This window comes from Dermochelys coriacea, chromosome 8 (genome assembly GCF_009764565.3).
Source record: "Dermochelys coriacea isolate rDerCor1 chromosome 8, rDerCor1.pri.v4, whole genome shotgun sequence".
NCBI lineage: Eukaryota > Metazoa > Chordata > Testudines > Dermochelyidae > Dermochelys > Dermochelys coriacea.
The window spans coordinates 41,627,248-41,649,417 of record NC_050075.1 but is presented as its reverse complement, the minus strand read 5'-3'; the positions used below and the strand labels follow the sequence as shown (position 1 = coordinate 41,649,417).

General features: G+C 44.0%; 1 protein-coding gene across 8 annotated transcripts in view; it reads right to left on the bottom strand.

Annotated features, from left to right (window-relative positions):
* Positions 1 to 22,170, bottom strand: part of ATF6 (activating transcription factor 6) — a 396,729-nt gene that overhangs the window by 67,843 nt on the left and 306,716 nt on the right. For all 8 annotated transcript variants that reach the window (XR_006273702.1, XM_043490629.1, XM_038412787.2 and 5 more), the window contains one exon: positions 17,321 to 17,405. Coding sequence is in view for 7 of the 8 variants with exons in the window: in XM_043490629.1 (XP_043346564.1) it covers positions 17,321 to 17,405 (85 nt within the window). In the remaining variant the exon portion in view is untranslated. The remainder of the gene's footprint in view (positions 1 to 17,320; positions 17,406 to 22,170) is intronic.

The window sequence follows — 22,170 nt, the reverse complement described above, 5'->3', positions numbered from 1 at the left end:
ACGGATTCATGGCTAATGCATCAGAACGAAGACAGAGATCACTGGAAATAATCAAAAAATTTACATCAAAGAACAGTGATGAAAACTTGTGAATAATCCTGGGAAAAAGAACAGACTCAGCAGCAATGGCATCCTGCTAAAATGGCAGCCTGCCCTCGGATCAGATGGGAGATAAATCTGCAAGAGAGTACAGCCCCGTCCTAGTCAACTCATACCTACCTGACAAACCTGAAAGGCATACCCACCCTCTTCCATTCTGGCAACGCTCCATATAAGTCCATATGACTGACATGCTAAAACATCTTTTAAATTGTGATCCCCTGGTTGCTGGCTTTCCTTGTGCCCAGGCTGTCCTGACAGTCACAGAAAAAAAGTGATTTGTAACTGTTGTTCTTCAAGATGTGTTGCTCATGTTCATCCCACGCTAGGTGTGTGCATGCTGCGTGCACAGTTGCCAGAGATTTTTCCCTTAGTGGTATCCGTAGGACCGGCCCTCGCACCCTCTGGAGCTCCGTGCACAAGTGCCAGTATAAGGGGTGCCGTGCCTTCTCAGGTCCTTCTGATAACTCCAACAAGTAGGAGGGCAGGTCATGGAACGGACATGAGCAACGCATCTCAAAGAACAGTTATGAAAAGTTAGTAACTGTTTTTATTTCTTTGAGTGCTTACTCATGTCCATTCCATGCAGATGGGCTCAGAGTTTATGGATGTGCTGTACTGCAACACCACTCTTCTGAAACTGGCTTCATCATTTTCTGTTGGTGATGGTGTAAAGGGATGTGAAGGTATGAATGGACAATGATGCAGATGTCCTGGACTGGTATTTGTGTGAGGAATGCTGCTGACAAAGCCTGAGCTCTCGTGGAATAAGCAGTCATGATGGCTGGAGGTGGAACCTTCTCCTGCTCATAGCAAGCCCAGATACAGGCGGTTATCCAGGACGAGATTCTTTGGGATGACACTGGTAGTCCTTTCATCCTTTCCGATACTGCTAGAAAGAGTTGCATAGACTTGCAGAAGGGCGTAGTCCTCTTGATATAGAAGGCCAGGGCCCACCTAACATCTAATATATGGAGCCGATATTCCTGAGCTGTCTTGTGAGGTTTTGGAAAGAAGACTGGCAGAAAAATGTCCTGGTTGTTGTGGAATTGTGACATCACCTTTGGCAGGAAAGCCGGATGGGGGCGCAGTTGGACCTTGTCCTTTAAGAACACTGTATAAGGGGGTTCTGATGTCAGGGCTTTGATCTCTGAAACCCTTCTGGTCGAGGTGATCACCATCAGGAAGGCAACCTTCCAAGAGAGGAACAGTAGGGAATAAGATGCTAACGGCTCGAAGGGAGGCCCCGTCAGCTTCAACAAGACCAGGTTTAGGTCCCATGGGGGAATGGGGTAGCGAACTTGAGGGTATAGTCTTTCCAAGCCTTTGAGAAATATGACTGTCATCTTGTAGGAGAACACTGATCTGCCCTGCACTGGAACGTGGAAGGCTGAGATGGCTGCCCAGTGAACCTTAATAGATGAGAGAGCCAGACCTTGATGTTTTAGGTGGAGCAGATAGTCCAAGATAGACCGCAGAGAAGACTGAGATGGAGAAAGATTCCGTTCAAAGGCCCAACAAGTGAAACATTTCCACTAGGCCAAGTAGGTAGCCCTGGTGGAAGGCTTTTTTCTACCTAGCAAGATTTGTTGAACCTTGTTGAACCAGAGCTGCCTAGAGGGCGGTCCTGGCCACCGTCTTGCATTCCCCCAAGATGGCCATGAACTCCTGCCTCGACTCCTGCAGCATGGAGTCCTTAAACTTGACCACAGAGTCCAACCGATTAAAATCAGACCTGCCCTTCAGAGCCTGCTGGTTAGAGATACGTAACTGGAGGCTGCCTGTTGAATAAACCTTGCATCCAAACAGGTCCAGCCTCTTAGCCTCTTTATTTTTGGTGGTAGCGATCGACTGCCCTTGTCTGCCCCACTCGTTTGCAGCCGACACCACCAGGGACTCGGGGCGGGGGGAGGGTGAGTACAGGTACTCAAACGCACTGGCTGGTACATAGTACTTCTTCTCCACCCTTTTTGAGGAAGGGGGCAGAGATGAAGGGGTCTTCAATAGCCCCCTGACAGGTCCCAACACCACCTCATTAACTGGCAGGGCCACTCTGGAGAGAGCCGCTGCCGCCAGGATATCAACTAAGTTGTGTGCAGATTTCTTCAGCTCCTCAGCTTCCAGCCCCAAGTTTGTTTGCTCCTGGGAGTCGGGGTCCCTGACTGGACTTGGCACTCTAGGCGGAGTTACTGGAGCCAACAGTGGCTCTGGGGAGGACAAGTGGCCTGGCGTGGGTCTTACTGTGCTAGTTAATCCCCGCTTGTTCCTCTTCAGCACTGGAGAGCGCCCTCTCTCGGTGCATTGTTTTTTATGCTTCTTCCTCAGCATGGGGATGGAGAAAGGTGCCGGGAAGAGCACAGTGCTGGTGGAGCACTTTGCAGGGAAACCAAAGTTCTTGGCACCGATTCAGAGTGGCTCAGCTCTGAGGCCAGTCTGAAGGCTGCCACCACGAGTAAGGCCTTCAGACAAATGTCTCTATATTTCTGAGTGCGCGGTCTGAAACCCCTGCAGATCTAGCTCTTCTCCTTAACATGAGTCTCCCTGAGGCACTTTAGATAGTTAGAGTGCAGATCACTCAGTGGCATGGGCTTGCTGCAGGACCAGGGCATGCCCAGCCTCTGGGACAAAAGTCCCTCGATGGCAGGGACCCCTATCCACCCTATATACACTAACAAAGAACTATATACACTGATTACAAAAAATATACAATATACAACAAAGTCTAAACCACTAGGAAAGAAGCCTTGTAAGAGCAAGATGAATTGTTCCAAGCAACCGTCACGGGTGGAAAGAAGGAATAGAGAGGTTGCAGAGCTGGTGGCACCCCTTATACCACAGCATATACGCATGACTCCAGGGGACACCAGATCCGGTCCTCTGGATACCACTGAGGTAAAAATCTCCAGCAACTGTGCATGTGGCGTGCACACACCTAGCATGGAATGGACATGAGCAAGCACTCAAAGAAGAATCTGGGCTATCAGAACTCATAAAGAAAAGGAGGTTACTTACCTGTAACTGGATGTGCAAGTCCCTGTCTGTATTCCACTGAGGGTCTATGCATGTGCACCATGCATCTGAAGCCAGAGATTTTGAAAGCTGTAGATAATAATAATCTCCCTGTCTGAGATAATAATGGGTGGGATGAACTGACTGCATCTCCCATTCCTTCTCCACCGCAAATCTAAGAGATCCACAGCAGAGGGGATGGAAGGTAGGTATTGGAATACAGATAGGGACCACACATCTCAAAGAACCTCCAGTTACAGGTCAATAAACTCCTCTTCTTCTTCAAGTGATGGGCCCTACTGTATTCCACTGAGGGTGATTAACAAGAACTACCTAAGTTGGAGGAGGGTGCAAGGATGAGGATGGAATGGTTGAGCGAGGGACAGCCAAAGGAGCTATCTGTTGCTGAGTCCTGCACCCAGGTGTAATGCGTGGCAAAGGTATGTACTAAACTTCACATGGCCACTCTACATATGTCCCAAAGTGGCACATTGTGGATGGTTTCAGGAGATTTCCTGATTGGTCTTGGCCTCTGCAGGTAGAAGACATGAAGGGATTGGAGTCATCATTCCTCTTCCAAGGTGTGCAGCTTCAGAAACAAAGCTGGTAAGTGAATGGATTGTTGAGATGAAACTGGGATACAACCTTTGGCAGAATCTTGGGATGCAGGGGCAGGGAGACATTATCCTTATGGAAAGTAGTGAAAAAGGAGGGTCCGCCATCATGGTCCCAGGTTCACCTACCTTTCTTGCCCAAGTGATAGCCATAAGGAAGACCACTTTAATGGAAAGGGGGAATATAGAGCACGAAGCCAGTGGCTCAAAGGTCTGTTTCATTAGTGTTGATAGAAATAGGTTGAGGTCCCAATGGGGACCAATGGGTTGTATGAGTGGGAAGGTTCTGACAAGTCCTTTCCAGAACCTAGTAATCAGTGGGTGCATAAAGACAGAGCCTCCTTCCATGGGGGGAGGAGGGGGTTGAAAGACACTAATTGTCACCAGGTGTTCCTTAAGAGAGTTGACAGTGAGACCTGATGACTTCAAGGACCGGAGGTAATCCAAGAGGAGGGGAATCTCCACCTCTTCTGGGCCCAGGAGGTGAAATGTTTCCACTTGGTCTGGTAGGAATGCCTAGTGAACTCTTTCCTGCTGCTGGAGGGGATGTTTTGCACTTCTGATGAACATGCCCATTCTAGAGAAGATGCCCAACCAAATACCACACTCTGAGGCGAAGCATTTGCAGATCGGGATCCTGCCATTATGCTGCATCAGTAGCTCAGGGAAAGTGGGGATGGGAATTGGGGGACAGGCTGACATGCAGAGGAGGTTGGGAAACCAGAATTGTCTGGGCCAGTCTGGGGAGATCAAGATGACCGTTGCTCTCTCCTATCTGATCTTGTGGAGTACTCATGGCAGGAGTGGCAGAGGGGAGAAGGCGTAGTTGATCTAGTCTGACCAGCTGAGTATGAGAGCATTGCTTTGAGAGTGGGGATCAATATCCCCTCAGAGCAATATGTGCTGCATTTGTTGCTGGTGAGGGAGGCGAAAAGGTCCCTGGTCAGAGTCCTCCATTGGTTGAAGATGTCATGTACTACAGAGTTGTGGAGTTCCCACTCATGATCAATCACAAACTGCCCGCTGAGAGAATCTGCAATCACGTTCTGAGTCCATGGGAGATACGCTGCAGATAACAGGATCTGGTGGGTGAGGCATCAATTCCAGATGTTGACCACCTTCGTACACAGAACGGTTGATTTTGTGGTCCCTTGTTTGTTGATGTAGTAAACAGTGGTGATGTTGTCCGACAGGATAAGAACATGATAGAAATGGATGTGTGATGTTACACCCCATAAGGCTTTATGGAAATATGCTTATGAATGTATATATGACATAGTTGGAATATGTTTGATGCTACATATGCCATGTAACATATTTCTGTAAAGGTTATGATCTACTGAATCTATTTCTCATATTTGTATGCATGTATCATTTTTGTACTCGAAGTTACGAATATTGGCTGTGTACTTGCTTGATTTTAAGTAGCGTTAGTAAAGCATTTGGTCAGCTTCTTGAGAAAGGAATGTGCAAGTTAAGTGCCCAATCAAGAAACACTTAATGGACAATGGATCTTGGAAGGCTCCAATCCACAGAAGAAGTCTACTTGAGGACGTTCAAGGTAGCATATGAACCACGGTTTCTACCTGTAAGTTCAGAGTCATGCATGGACATGTGACTTGCCCCGGTAACTCCAAAACTCCCTCTTGTAGCTGGGGTTCTACACAGGGGGAGAGAAGGGTGTCCACCCACAAGAGAAGGTCTGTTTACACCCCTGGGAGACCCCTCCATTTTGTCTCCAGCTGGCTCAAGAGATAGCCTCTTCACCCCCAAAGGATACCTGAAAGAAACTGGAACAAAAGACAGTAATTAGAGGGGGTGTGAGTGATTGCTGGACCCAGACTAGAAGGAGATAGTCTGTAAAAGAAAGCTTACTGGAACTGGTGAGGTTTTTATCTGTATTCAGTTTTATTACTGTACTAGACTTAGACTTGTTTCAGAGTAGCAGCCGTGTTAGTCTGTATTTCCAAAAAGAAAAGGAGTACTTGTGGCACCTTAGACTTGCGTGTTTTATCATATTTTGCTTGGTAATTCACTTTGTTCTGTCTGTTACTACCTGGAACCACTTAAATCCTACTTTCTGTATTTAATAAAATCACTTTTTACTTATTAATTAACCCAGAGTATGTATTAATACCTGGGGGGAGGTAAGCTGTGCATATCTCTCTATCAGTGTTATAGAAGGTGAACAATTTATGAGTTTACCCTGTATACATTTATGAGTTTACCCTGTATAAGCTGTTATACAGGGTAAAACAGATTAATTTAGGGTTTGGACCCCATTGGGAGTTGGGCATCTGGGTGTTAAAGGCAGGAATACTTCTTAAATTGCTTTCAATTAAGCCTACAGCTGTTATGGGGCGTGGTTCAGACCTGGGTCTGGGTTTGCAGCAGGCTAGCGGGTCTGGCTCAAACCAGGCAGGGCACTGAAGTCCTAAGCTGACAGGGCAGGAAAGCAGGAGCAGAAGTAGTCTTGGTACATCAGGTGGCAGTCCCAAGGGAGGTTTCGTGATCTAACCCGTCACACATAGTATCATTTTTCTGCCCCCTTAGGGTACGGGTACATATGGCTGGTGTATGCCGAGCTGTTCTAGCTAGCTCAAGGATGGCATCATCTATCTGGCACTGATGAGTGAAGTATGTCCAGCAGTTTATGCTGAGTGTCTTGGATCTCCTCCAGGGGAATATGCAGCTCTCCTGCCACTCTAGGCAGGAGATCCTGGAATTGGTGGTAGTCATCACAGGATGGAGGGATGCCAAAGCCACCGCTGCATCAGGTGAGGATGATGGGAATTTCTCCTGACCCGGTGGTACCACAGGAACCAGATTGAGTGGTTCCTCTTCCATTATAGGTTCCGAGTGTCTATTTGAAGGCACTGGAGACGGTGAAATGGATGAAATCTCCCTGACAGAACTGACGAGTTCCAAGGGTGGGTACTGGCGCTAGGATCCCCAGTAGAGCCAGCATGATGGATCAGGAGGGAGTTGTGGAGGGCCCCATGGAGCAGGGAACCAGTGACTCCGGGGTGACTGGAGTGTAGGATACTGCCATGATGCAGAAGGCCTCGTTGGTATTTGTAGTTGCGGGTAGGGATGGAAAGTCCCTATCCCTCCTCTGATTCCTCCAAAGATGAAAATTTGGAGATCAGTTCCATCGTTGGTATCATCAGAGCTGGCGGAAGCGTGTGAACTGCCGGAGTGAGGGGTGAGGAGTGCCTCAGGTGTGGCATGCCCTGTGCTGAGATACAGTATCCTTCGAAGTAAAGGGTCCCAAAAGGCAAATGTCGATCTCAGCTCTCCCAGAACAAACACTTCCTGGGGCTCTGGTGCTTTTCCCAGCCTCCCTAGAGTCAAGGGTACTCTGTCAGTCCCCAAAACTGGTATGGGAGCAATGGTATTCCCCAGCGCAGATGGCTCTGTAGATCTGAGGGATGCCAATCTTGATGGTGAGTGTGGGGGAGTACCCGGTACCGGCAGATCCGTCGATTTATGTGGACTCTTATCATGCTTATGCACTTTACAGCATGCTCCTTCTCTATGACTGGAACTCACGGAAGGAGTCTCTGCTTTCTTAGGTTTAGTGGAAGACTTACTGCCATGCTTATGTGTGCTTACTTCCTTACCTCTTGACTAGGCCCCGGCGCTGGTATGGCTGTAGCTGGAGGTGCACTCCTAGCAGTCTCAGGTCAATGTACGGGGGAAGGGTTGCCAGGCCAGGGTCTGAATGAGGTCTCATGAAAGTTCCATGAAGTGCTTCCAGAGGTGGAGAACCTGGCCGTCTCAGGTCTGGCTGGGGAAGGATTGACAGATATTGCACCTGGATGAAATGTGGACAGGCAGCAGAGGCAGCGTTGATGTTCATCGCTGACTGAGAAGGAACGTGGGCAGGAAGCGTGAATTTTAAAGCCTAGAGTCTTTGGCATAGTTCAGTACTCACACATGGGTACGGGTGCAGGGGATGGAGTGGTTCACGCAGAACACCCCCCACCCCTCCAAAAAGCCCCAACTCTACTCCCCAAACTAGCAAACTACTAAAATTATTATATGAACAGTAAAAACAGTAAAATACTCTCAAGCTAACTATGTACAACTACATATTTTTAAAGTGCTTCACACTCTAGAGGACACTAATAGTTCTGACGTGGACCACGCGGTGGTAAGAAGGAAATGGAAAAACAGTCTGTCTGCCCTGCCCTTTATCACCTCAGACGAAACCATGAGGCAAGCCAAGGGCGCATGCATGACCCAACAGCCACTAGTACTTTCAAAATCTCTGGGTCTGGATGCATGGAGAAACCCTCAGTGGAATACAGTAGGGACCATCGCTTGAAGAAGAGTGTGCAAAACCTCACACACGCCCAACGGAAACAGCATACATCATGCCAGGAGCCAGAAGCAGTGTGCATCTAGCAGGGTTTAACACTGAGAGGGGTTTCAAACCTGCCTTTTCGCTACCTGAGTTTTCTGTCAGTTTTGTTTCTAGTAGCTAACCTCCAAAATAGGATCAGCTGAACTTAACTGAGCAAAGGGTAACTAATCACCACCTCTCTCACTGCCAGCCTGGACTAGAGAGTTCCTCAGCACTCATTGACTGGTCTTTACACAGCCAGTACTAAACATGATTGCTTCTGAGCTACCTGTGAAATTTACTTGATGTTGACAGCAGGAAAACACCATTCTTATGAAAACCCTCAACTTCACACACATGATAAAGATATGGTAATAAAGTCAAGGCAGTTCATACTACTGAGATATGTAGTAATGAATGTTGCTTTGGTCAAACTTCTACTACTATCCACTGCAATGAGTTGCTTCAAAGCAATTCTCACTATGTTTTTTTTAGGGAGAGAATTGCCAGTGTTTTTAGTAAGAGCAATACTGTTTACCCCATGAAGGGTAACAGAGAGCCTACACAATATGAAACAACCCATGCACCAAAGCAGGAAGAATAGCTTAGCTGTCCAGCACAGTGCCAATGATAATTGTGATGTAAAGATGAACACAATCTTGACAGCAGTTAGGTAAATAGGAGACTAATGGCAGATGTTTTTATATAAACTATAAGAACGGCACCTCCTGTGTGTCAATTCTGAATCACTGCCATACAGCCAGTGAGACTCTGAACTGCAAACAAAGGTTTTTTAGGAATGAAATCAACTGAAATCTTAACTAGTCTCTGGTGGATAGTTAGATTTCTAAAATAATACTCATTGCATACCCATAACAAACATGATTTGCTTAAAAATAAAAACTTGTGTTTAAATTTTAATTATAGTTGGCTTCCCTTCACATGAGAGCCCTCAACAGAAGGCTGGGAAAACCCAGCAAGATCTCTCTATTGAGAATAAACATCTCACTAACATGAATGCCAAATGGTGCCTTCAGACAGAGATCAGCAAGACACGCCATTGTGATAGGACCTAGGCTTGGCCATCCTCTGGATCAGCTGTCTCCCACGCACAGTAATGAGAATGAGGATAAGGACTTTTAGTTGAGATTTTCAAGAAGTCTAGAGGATTTAGCCATTCACCTTCCATTAGTCTGGATGGAAGACCTGTGGCTAAATCCCTAGACTGCTTTGAACATCCCAGTTTACGTTTGTGTAGCACTTTTCCTCCACGAAGGATGTCCAACACTTTATAAACTATTGGCTGGATTTTCCTTGGTTACACTGCTGTAAATTACAAGATGAAGCCCAGTAAAGAATAGATCTTCCTGGATAACAAGGTGACTAATAACATTCAGCATGTAGCATTCTCCTTAACACGAGGGCAAACAGTTGATGCACCATGATTAATATCGGGGTCTCTAGCCTCCCAGAACCAAAGGATACCACTACACTGCAAGCAAATAAACAAACAAATAAGCCAAACCCCATGACAGTGAGTCTTAGACCATGACAACTGACTTGGGCTCATGCTATGAGGTTAAAAATAGCAGTGTAGACCTTCGGGCTCAGGTGGAACCAAGGCTCTGAAACCTGACAGGGAGGATGGGTCTCAGAGCCCTGGCTCCAGCCCAAGTGGTAACATCTACACTGCTATTTTTAGCCTTGTAGCATCAGCCCTGTGAACCTGAATTAGTTGATCCAGGCTCTGAGACTTGCTGCCACATGATTTTTTTGGTCTGAAGTGCAGATGTACCCACACTTTGAAGTGAGTCTGCATATGAGTGTAATTAACATTGGTGAAAGATGCTGGACTGGCAGCCCAGGAGACAGAAGTCCTTTCTTTATCCAGAGAAGAGGTACATCACTAGCAGTTGTATACATTCCCCAAGTACTTCAGCCCTGATCTGAAGGAACCATTTTTTGGGACAGAGGGTAACTCAGTTTCCATGGCTGATCCAAGCCTTGGACTCTCTGTGGAGACTCACAGCACGAAGGACACTTTGGGCTTGTCTACACAACAAAATTAGTTTGACTTAAGTTAGGTCAATCCTACAGTCACTGCAGCAATTAAATCAGCTGTTGGTGTCCATATTGCCCTCCTTCTGCCAGTGGAGTGTGTCCTCACCAGGAGCATTTGCACTGACTGATGTGGGGCATTGTGGGGCACCGACAGCCACTCAGGGCTCACATGTAAGGCCCCCTACCACAGGCTGACAGCAGGAGCCGGAGCCGAAATGTGAAATAATAGCACCCATAAAACTGGTAGGCTCCCTGCTGTGAAACTGAGCTACAGCTTGACCTGTCAGCCCCTGGGTGGGGCTCCAGCTGTGAGCCCGGTGCCCAGCTGACAGCCAACAGGTGATGTAAGTAAAGCAGTAAGTAAACCCTGGACACTGCATTGCCCTAACTACATTGACCTAACTGCTACGCCTCTTGTGGAGGTGAAGTTATTAAGTCAGTATAGTGGGCAACTTGCATCGGCGGGAGCACCATTGTAGTGTAGACCCTGACAGAGTTAGGTTGATGTAAGCTGCATTACATCAAACTAACTCTGTAGTGTAAACCTGGCCTAAGTCCTAACTGGAACAGTTTGAGAAAAAGTGTTTAAATTCACCTGTAATGACAGCATCAAGAACTCTGTGAGATGGAAAGGAGGAAATTGTTTGCATCTCACTCCTTCAAGTGTCTTAAAGAACTGTGGAACCTACATGTGAAATATCTAAATGATGATGTGGAAGGGGAAAAACAAACAACTTGGCTGATGTACAGAAGTTTCTAAGCCCATTTTACTTCCCAATAGTTTGAAACTTGTTTACAAAAACAGCAAAATACACACTGACCTCTAATCTCCTTCTTGCAATTGTCCTTTACTCTCCACTCAAAACCCTACACAGGTCCACACAGTGAGAGGCCATTCATTTCTTCTCTCTAATTCTAGCTTATACCTATTCCCTGCATGAACCCTTCTACTGTCACTGGGAGTCCCACAAAGAGGATGAGGGCAGAATATAACAATAGAGATCAGCAATTCAGATGAGAGATCCTGGGGCCAGTCAGAAAGGGATGAGAATCCTGCCTGGGAAGAGATTACCTGAGACTCCCAAACCACTTTCTATTGAACTGCATATTGTTTTTGTATTCAGAATCAGGGCCAGTGTAGAAGGAAGCAAATGAAGGCATTCTGGGAATCATTTCAAAATTAAGGAGGGCACTGTTCCCTCGAAGCTGTGTGCGTGTGCGCACGCACACAGATACTAAACCCAGCGCACATGGCAAAACACCGCGTGCACAAAAATTTGCACAGAAGAAATTTTTTGTGCACAGGGCCTGTCAAAAATTAGAGGGAACATTGAAGGAGGATCGAATCACACTCCCTTGATCTGCACTCAAAGGGCCATGACAGCAAGAGGAAGGCTGTCAGTCACCTCAATGGCAATGATATCTCCTCCTCCCTCAGGAGTGTAGCTGGAGAACAGGATGGACAGTGGAAGCAGGGGCCAGAGGGGCACATGTTCAGCTCCCACCAGCCCTGCTGACTCCTCTCAGAAAGCGCTGTCCTCTCCCTATTGGAGCAAGTCTTTGAAAGGTGGCTTCTTTCGGAAGCAGCTGCCACCTGGAGAAGCCTTTACCATGGCTCCATTGCCTACTAACCTCCACATTCTTGGCAGCTGCCCCGGATGTGCCCTGTCCTCATGCCAGACTGTGCAGTGTCTGCAGCAATGAGGGACAGAACTGCGAAGGGGAGGAGCCCCTCCCCCACACAAGGCTCTCAGGGGCATGATCTCCCCCAAAGTGAAAGGCGAACTGTCAGGTTGGAGGGAGGTTACCAGTGGAGTTCCTCAGGGATCGGTTTTGGGACCAATCTTATTTAATCTTTTTATTACTGACCTTGGCACAAAAAGTGGGAGTGTGCTAATAAAGTTTGCGGATGATACAAAGCTGGGAGGTATTGCCAATTCAGAGAAGGATCGGGATATTATACAGGAGGATCTGGATGACCTTGTAAACTGGAGTAATAGTAATAGGATGAAATTTAATAGTGAGAAGTGTAAGGTTATGCATTTAGGGATTAATAACAAGAATTTTCGTTATAAGTTGGGGACGCATCAATTAGAAGTAATGGAAGAGGAGAAGGACCTTGGAGTATTGGTTGATCATAGAATGACTATGAGCTGCCAATGTGATATGGCTGTGAAAAAACTAATGCGGTTTTGGGATGCATCAGGAGAGGCATTTCCAGTAGGGATAAGGAGGTTTTAGTACCATTATAAAAGGCACTGGTGAGACCTCACCTAGAATACTGTGTGCAGTTTTGGTCTCCCATGTTTAAAAAGGATGAATTCAAACAGGAGCAGGTACAGAGAAGGGCTACTAGGATGATCCGAGGAATGGAAAACTTGTCTTATGAAAGGAGACTTAAGGAGCTTGGCTTGTTTAGCCTAACTAAAAGAAGGTTGAGGGCAGATATGATTGCTCTCTATAAATATATCAGAGGGATAAATACAGGAGAGGGAGAGGAATTATTTCAGCTCAGCACCAATGTGGACAAAAGAACAAATGGGTATAAACTGGCCACCAAGAAGTTTAGACTTGAAATCAGACGAAGGTTTTTAACATCAGAGGAGTGAAGTTTTGGAATAGCCTTCCAAGGGAAGCAGTGGGGGCAAAAGATCTATCTGGTTTTAAGATTCTACTCGATACGTTTATGGAGGAGATGGTATGATGGGATAATGGGATTTTGGTAAGTAATTGATCTTTAAATATTCAGGGTAAATAGAACTAATTCCCTGAGATGGGATATTAGATGGATGGGATCTGAGTTACCCAGGAAAGAATTTTCTGTAGTATCTGGCTGGTGAATCTTGCCCATATGCTCAGGGTTTAGCTGACTGCCATATTTGGGGTCGAGAAGGACTTTTCCTCCAGGGCAGATTGGAGAGGCCCTGGAGGTTTTTTGCCTTCCTCTGTAGCATGGGGCATGGGTGACTTGAGGGAGGCTTCTCTGATCCTTGAAGTCTTTAAACCATGATTTAAGGACTTCAATAGCTCAAAGATAGGTAAGGTTTTTCGTAGGAGTGGGTGGGTGAGATTCTGTGGCCTGAATTGTGCAGGAGGTCGGACTAGATGATCAGAATGGTCCCTTCTGACCTTAGTATCTATGAATCTATGGAATTAATAGGTTAAAAATGAAGCAGAGTCTCCCAGGGTCTCTCACAGATGCTCTGGTATTTCCCGCACCTACTGGCCAATTTGACTGACACACAAGGCAGGGTTTGCTGTATGTTTGTTCTGAAACTGCATTTATGTCTTACTAGTTTCAGTGTCTCTGCCCAAATCCCTTGGCCTCTGACATCCCCCAGGTAATGATGGTGTTTCCATTTAAAACAACAATTTTACACTGTTTCCTCATTCTGAAGTCTATTTCTCACATTGTTTGAAAGCATTATTCAGTCCAGTTTCTTTTAAAAACTGCTCATATTGTGATCAGATTGAGTAACATTTTCAAATACTTTCCAAATCATTATCAGAAATATAACACTGTCTCCAGATGATGAAATTATGTGTGTGTGTGTGATAATCCAGCTCAGCCAGGGAAGGATTCTTGTAACATGGACACAAAAATGAATTTTCAGGCAGATAAGAGCAAAAAATAATTATGAAACATCTAATGAAAATGTTTCCTCTGCAATAAGGTAGACTATGTATTACCACATTTGTCTTACCAAACTGCATGGGAAAATGGAACCAGCAAAAATGTTGGAAGCTTGAAGCTAATTCATTCAGTTTATGGAAATTCTGCATCTGACAATGTTTTCAGTGTGCTTAAATGTAACAAAAACGTTTGGGTTTATGGTTCATTTGCACTGTAAAGTGCATAATAAGGCATGATTTTGTATAGATTATCTGATGGAAAGTTTAACTAACCTTTTCTGGGGTACAGAGTGTATTCCTGTTCAGACGGCTACTACAGAGACCCTGTGTGCCATGTGTGTCTTCGCTTGGCATATAGATTCCTCCCTTTGGGAATTAATTACTGTACATGTTTATGTTGTATATGTTCAGTCTTTTGGGTGCGACTCAAAATGAGTCTCCTGATCACTGATAGTCATTAATGAGCCTGTGCATTTTATGCAAAATTGGGTTGTTATCCCCAGAGAGCTGATCTAAGTCCAGTGTAATATTATTAAACATGCTAGTTCCCAAGGACCCTGATTGGGAAGGGCTCCAGAGTGCTGGGTGCTATACATAGCACAGATAAGAGACAATCCCTGCTCCGGAGGACGTACAGCCTGAACCACATACACACTTGAAGGAGGGGAGGGGAGGGAATGGGATGTCACATGCCATCAAATCCATGTGGTGTGGAATTGGCCTAGTATTGTGAATTATGGGTTTTTTTTTTGTTTTTCAACTGGGAGCAGATGAGGGGGGAGGAGTGGCAAGAATGGTGGCAGCAGAGGTGGGAGGGGATTAGTAAAAGAATGGGAGTTCATAAAAACAAGTAAATAGGATGGAATTCAATAAGGACAAATGCAAAGTACTCCACTTAGGAAGGAACAATCAGTTGCACATATACACAATGGGAAATGACTGCTTAGAAAGGAATACTGCAGAAAGTGGTCTGAGGGTCATAGTGGATCACAAGCTAAATATGCATCAGCAGTACAACACTGTTGCAAAAAAAGCAAACATCTTTCTGGGATGTATTAGCGGAAGTGTTGTAAGCGAGACACAACACTTCTGCTCTACTCCACGCTGATTAGACCTCAGCTGGAGTATTGTGTCCAGTTCTGGGCACCACATTTCAGGAAAGATGTGGACGAATTGGAGAAAGTCCAGAGAAGAGCAACAAAAATGAATGAAGGTCTAGAAAACAAGACATATGAGGGATGACTGAAAAAAATGGGTTTGTTTAGTCTGGAGAAGAGAAGACTGAGGAAGGAGAAAAATGGTTCTCCTTAAGAGAGGATAGGACAAGAAGCAATGGGCTTAAATTTCTGCAAGGGTTGTTTAGATGGACATTAGGAAAGCTTCCTAACAGGATGGTTAAGCACTGGAGTAAATTGCCTAGGGAAGGTTTGGAATCTCCATTGTTGGAGAGTTTTAAGAGCAGGTTAAATGAACGCCTAGATATCTAGATAATACTTAGTCCTGCCATGAGTGCAGGGGACTGGACTAGATGACGTCTCAAGGTCCCTTCCAGTCCTGCAATTCTATGATTGATTCTATGCAAAGGCTGAAGAGAAAACAATTCCTATTCCATTCCTAACCCTCACACCTCAAGCAGCCCTTGCTATTCATACTGTAGGACCTCGTACAGCTCTGCCAATGTCTTTCAATCCTGATCCACAGTACTATCAGCTCAGTTAAACCAAGACTGAGCACCTTTCCCCTGACCTCTCAGTTCTGCACAAAACCTCACATCATTGGCCATATCTGCTGGGACTGGAAAAAGAGGGGGTGGGTAAGATTGAGGTGCACTGGCAAAGTGAGTTGGGAAGTAGACTAAGAGACAATGAGAAGCATGCAATTCCCATAAAAAATTATGCCTGCCCAAAGCCTGTGTGGGAATTATTCAGTTCTTCAGAAGATAGGGTTACAGTGAGATATCTGGTGACCTTACAGAGCTAGAAACATGACCTTTTCACCATCAGAAAGGGAAATTTCCAGCTTCCTAATGGAACACCACCTTTTCTTCCAATCATAGCAGGACTGAGATACTGGACTTTAAAATTATACCATTTAAAGCTATTTTAGAGGCATTAACGAACTCTACAGAGTTAACTAGACCTGTGTGGCATATGGAAGTTCCATTTTGTGAGACATTTCAATATTTCAAATCTGGCTGTATTCCGAATTGGAACAAACACTGAATTCTCAATGAAGAAAAATTCTATTTTGGATCCATCACAGTATTTTGTTTCAACAAAATTGAAATGTTTTGTTTTTATTTCAGTTTTTATTAAAAAAAATTTAGAAACAAAAAGTTATTTCAAAATGAAAACCAAAATGCTTCGTTCTGAGAACACTGAAACAGGCAGTTTTTACTTTAAAATAAAATTCTGGTGAAATCAATCTGAATTCAGATGTGGTTAGATTTGGAGGAAGTTTCTCTGAGCAGCTTTAAAGTTAACTACAAGCAGAGGGATACAGTCTGGAGACATGGGTTACATGTGGAGGGATCTGGAAAAAAGGTTCCAATGAAGGGCATGATTCACCATTGTGCTCCTCTTGTTTTGTGCCAGGTTAATCCATGGGTTTCCGAGAAGTGACATTGGTATGAAACACAAGTATTGCAGAGTGAATCAAACTCCAAATGTTGATGCTAGTACCTTTGTAAAACAGTTTTTCTCTAACATGTGGCACACAGAGGATGTCATAGTGTGGTGGGAAGATTTTATTGCACTTGTATGAGCTGCACCACTCGCAGAGCAGATTGTAGCAGATAAAACCTCTTATGATCACATATTCTATCCTAAGAACTATGGAACACACTAAAACTGAATTTTTTTCTGTTGAAAAGGTGCTTATCAGACCGGAACAATGACCCACACAGAGACAGCACTTTGAGTTCTGTGACCAGGAGAAAGCATGGAACTGGAAGTGGTTTGAGGAGGAGGGTTCCACTGTACTTGGTTCTCAGATACTGGATCAAAAACACATGTGTGCTTGTAATAGATAACTTCTTTGAAAAAGATTCTGTGCCTACTGTGGCAGGCAGGCCCAGCACTACTGGGATGAAAATGGGACATTCCCCTCCACCCCTACAACTATCTTCCAGGGGCCCCAAATTATTGTCAGAAAGGCCAAAATATGTACAGTTATCCAGTGTTAAAGCAGCAGATTGGAGAGTCCTCAACCTTCATATAAATTATAAATCATAACAAAATACTGACATGGTAGCCAAACTTTATTTTTTTAAGCTCTTAAAATCCAAGATTTTCCAGGGGTCTATCCTGGAATCCTGTTTATTAACTAGTGACATCCAGGGCCTCCAAATAGCCATTTGTTCCCCCAATAATGGGACTTTAGAACCCTGTTTTGGCAGGCATGTGATTCCTACATTAGGAGTATGTAAAGATATGATATTGCTTCTGCACCAGGAAAGCAGTTTGATTTATTAAACTTACATTACATTTTGGCTTCCATGACCAATCCAGCCATATCTTTTTAAAAGTATTTGTCCTAAATCAAGGTTTGGACTTACCACTGACGTTTATTGCTGGCAACACAATAGACATCTTGGGCCGTCTGGTCTTATTATGGGTGGTAGCAGGCAACAACAAGTGATCCTGGAAAATATGAAAAAATGTGTTACATATGCATTGAAGCACTGAGTTGTAGAAATGCCTCTCCATTCTGTGCCACTTGCATTCCAGGTAAACCTATTTATGATGATTTGGTGATTTCATATTGTTAGCAAAAGTCACAGCCATTGCCCATATTGTGTAACCACAAAAATCTCTATCAGGTACAGCAACATCAGAAAGCACCTTGATCCTCATGTGGAAGGGTATGGGAATTACTCTTAGGCCCCTGTTCAGCAGAGCCCTTAAATTTGTGATTAAGTTTATTTAACTTGTCTTCAGTCAGATTTAACCATGTGGTTAAGTACATTACTGAACTGGAGCCTTCACTGCCCATCCTGTTTGGTTTATGTCATCTTGTTAAATCTGTCATCTAATTGAAAAGGGAAGTCTTTCTTTCCTCTTTTTGATGAACTGTGCTGGGTTTACTGATTGGGAAAACGAAGACCGCGATACCCAGAACCGGTAATGCTCAAGACAGCACTATCAGCCCCTCAATTTCATGGTAACAATATTCACTTAATTTTTGTTTTAAACAAATGTGAAATTGTTCGGTGTGAATTTCAAGTTGGTCTTAAGGAGTTCTTCATACAAAGCTAAGTCTTAGATGTATCTTACATTGGTGAAATATTTCACAAGATACCACAAAGAAAAAGAAAAACAGATTACTGTCCTTGCCAGTAAAAAAAACAACTCAATAAAGAACTCTATTTAAAAATAACAATGGCTCTCAATCTACAACAGTCAACTCCGGCGCTAAATACTAAAACCCCATAGTCAAGTATTGCCGAAGTAGTGACAAAACTCAGCAAAGGCCAACAACTCCACAGTAAAGGCTATTGTGAAAATCAACACAGAATATGTCTCCTGGGAATGACTTAATTATAAGCTCAGTGTTTAGGTCTAAACTTCCTGGCAGTGTTTGTGTCATAATCTGAAGATTGTTTTTAAACACTAGTGCTTGAATCTCATGCCCTTGATTTTTTTTCTTTTCAAAAGGAATTGTTCCTGGAAAGTTATAAAGCTGAATATTATTTACTGAATACCGGAGCTGCTTCTTGGAAGACACAAGTCAAGTAATTGATTAGCAGATTTAACTCAGTGAATCCTAGTTATCTTTTTGCTAAAGAATTTCAAGGTTGATGAAACATTCACACTCTAATTTGGTTTTATTTTTGTCTGTATTATTGTAGCATCCTAGGAGCCCCAGGCATAGACCAGTTGTCAATAGTACCTTTATTGATTTTGAATAATAAAATGAGAGGAGACCCCTATCTGATCGTTCTAGGACTGCTGGATAAATATTTAGAAATAAACAGCAGCCCCATTGCAAATAATCATACAAAATGACCATTCAGCATAGAAGTAAAGCAAAACCCCATCTTTCCTTGTACATTGCCCACAACAGTATGTGCTTCCTCAGTTGTCCTGCTAAAGAGATCTCAGTGCTGATGAAAGATGCTGGATTGAAAGGTTACAGCAAACACCTCTTTCAGTACCCTGAGTACATATACAACAGGCAGTGTCCATGCCACTTTATGTTACAACCGCCCCTCATCAGCAACAGAAGCCAGTGCAGATATCTCACATGTGATCTGTACAAATTCCACTAGCTCCATTATTTCACAGCTGAGTTCTAAATCTTGACTCTAATCTACAAGTACATTGGATTGGAATCTAGCTAACTCAGAGAGGAGTTATCTTCCACAATCCTCCAGGAAAGCTACATTACACAGTGCTGATGCAGCTGGACAGACCCTGGCTCGATCTATCAGCCACCGAGAATACAAGTGGGTCCCTGGCTAAGGAACTATTTGCCAGAAGAGAACAGATTATGTCCAAACCTGATGTTCAGATCAAGGTGTAAAACACACCTCTTCTATAAAGTCTCTACCAGAAGCAAATCTCTTGCAAAAAAATTATATAGAATCCTGCTCTTCTGTCCAAGAACAACAAAGTGGAAGAGAACAGAGTGCCCAGTGTCTCGTTGGGCAAAAATACACCAAAAAACATGCTAGTGCTGTTTAGATCATTACAGTCCAAATAACGTAGCAAAGAAAAAAAAAGAGACATTCAATGTCATGACAGAGTGAGAAAAGTCATGTGACTTGCATGCTCACATCCAAACAGCATTTGGAGTTTTCATACAACTCCACAGCACTCCCATGGGGACTTTGAAGAAGAAAGGTATGTGAAAGGATATTATGTCCCAAGCCCAAAGTCTTGGCCAGTGCTAATTCTGCGGTTGCACTGATCAGTTGAAAGTTGGGGACAGTTCAAATTTTGCCCAAATTCAGGAGTGTTTTGCAACTTGCCAGGAGCCAGTGGATTTCACCCAATTTGTAAGCATCTTTATTTTTGACACGGAGATGTGTTGGATTTGCCATGGTCTATCTTGATCCAAAGAGAGAGCCCTGTATTGAAGGTTAGGGTAGTAACAAGTAAACCCTGTGGCCTATCTTTGGCCTTTGGTCTATACTCTGGCTACCTATGATGTTAGTTATCCGATTGGAAATCTGGAGTTGTTAAAAATCAAGAGGAAAACAGACTCCTCCCTTCTGAGGTATAATAGCAACCTATCAATTTTAATCTTCAAGCCACTTTGCCATCATCAACTTTAATCAGTCCTCACAATGTTCCGTTGGGAGAGGTAAATATTATTTATTATCCCCATTGTGGAGATGGGGAACCTCAAGAGTGGGGTAAAGTTACTTGCCCCAGGCTACAGAAGAAGTCAGTCGCAGAGCTACAATTAAAATTTAGCTGCCCTGATTCTGAATCCCATACTCTAGCCACTAGAGCAAACCCCCTCTCTATGCTCTAGATGTCCTACAGTAAAATTAGGTCTATATTTTATATTTGGGGATGGGTGGATATCCTTATCTGCTCTGGTGCCTTGAGGACCCCCAGTTTCCCTTGCTTTACATCCTGCCCCCCTTAGGGCTGCTAAACATTACGTGCCCAGATATTGCTGATGTTTTTCTGCAGTCTTGGACAAACTCACAAAGATGTCAACACAGTCTCAAGAGCATCCATGGAGAAGGATGGCAAAGACAGCACTCTCTTTAGAGATGCTCCTCAACAGACAGGAAGACAATTTTCTCCGTTCAGCCTCTTACGTACAAGAAGCTGTTGGCTCTGTCTCCATAACCCTTGCTGTAGCCCTAGGCATCATTATTTGAAGTGTAAGACACAAACACCTACCCATGCAAAAAATCAATGTAAAGACAAGTGATTAGAAAGAAATGAGACATTTAGAAAAATTTGTAAAAGTATTTCTGTGTAGCATGTGATACATTGGGCAAAGACATCATTCTGCTAAACTCCTAAAGCATTTTTAATTTCACACCAGAAGGGAAAAAAATAAGCTATTATTCACCTCTGATCTTAACACTGTAGATATGTAAATCTAAAATCAAAATGTTATTTGTAGGCTTGGCAAAATTCTTTTTTTTTTTTTGTAATTTCAATGGATAGTATCAATTTTTATTTTAAAGCATTTTTCCCTGATTTTTTTCAATTTGAATGTTCACAGTTGCAGGAAATTAAGGGTGTGTGACAGACAATAATTATTTAATGACAGTAGATGTTGACAGTGGGGCTGCAGGGAGGATCCCTGCATGGCTGAGAGTCCTGAGACATCTGGGCACAAGGTTCTGGAGAGGTTGCAGTCCTGCCCCACCAGAACAGAGACCCCAGCCAATGCCACACTGGGAGGAGAATCCATGGGGGCAGGGAAGGCCTTCTCACTGCTGAGCAGCTCCAGCCCAGGGATGGCTCCAGCACTTGTAGCTGGTGTGAGAGTGAGCAGGGCTGTGACATAGGGGCTACCCGCAGAGGGCTCCCTGTTTGGCTAAGGGCCCAGGATAATGAATCTCTATGGGTGAAAGATGCTGGGGAGGCTGCCTTGCTGACTGCCATCAATGTTTTTTTCTCCCAGTCAATTTCTGTGCCATGTGAAATTGATGTTTAGTGGACTAATGATTTAAATCAAATCCTTCCAAGCCTAGTTATTTGTGATACTAATACATGAGATAAAACTGAAAAGCATAAAAGCAAATTCTAAAAGCCAGCATCTGCTTCGTTCCTGAAAGTGTCAGCCAGAAGCAGAATAAATGACATTAGCCTACAACAGATGGCTCTGGCTCAGGCCAAGATATACATTTGGATGAAATGACAATTTCAATAGACGATGCAAAGCTGACAGAGCTGGCACGACAACTGGAAAAATAACAGCCTGGAAAGACAAGATTTCCAAGTGAGACCCTGGCTCCAGCATTCTCCTTTTGTTAACAATCACCTCTCCAGCTTGGTGATAGAAAAGCCAGATGACCTAAATATTCAAAAATCCATCCATACAGACAATATCTTTCTTTAATAAGTTCAAAATACAGTAATTCAGGATTTTCTGGGGCTAAAAGATGTTAACTGTTACTTATTACTCTCCCCTTAATACTCATATTTATCAAGGCACTGACCTCACAAAACAGTCAGGGTCCTGCACAGTTAGAATATAATTAATCGCTGCCTATAAGTCAGCATACGACACACAACATCATGAAACATTTATAAGCTATTTTCCCTATAAAATGGAATGTCTAATCAAATCCTGTTACTCTTTAAGCCATTCTAGTGTCTGCCACCTGCTTCCAGACACAGCCCTAGGGGATACTGCAAGTATTCAACAATGCAATTCCCGAGCATGGTGCAGGAAAGTGAATGTGGTCATTAAAGAATCTAAGGATGTAAG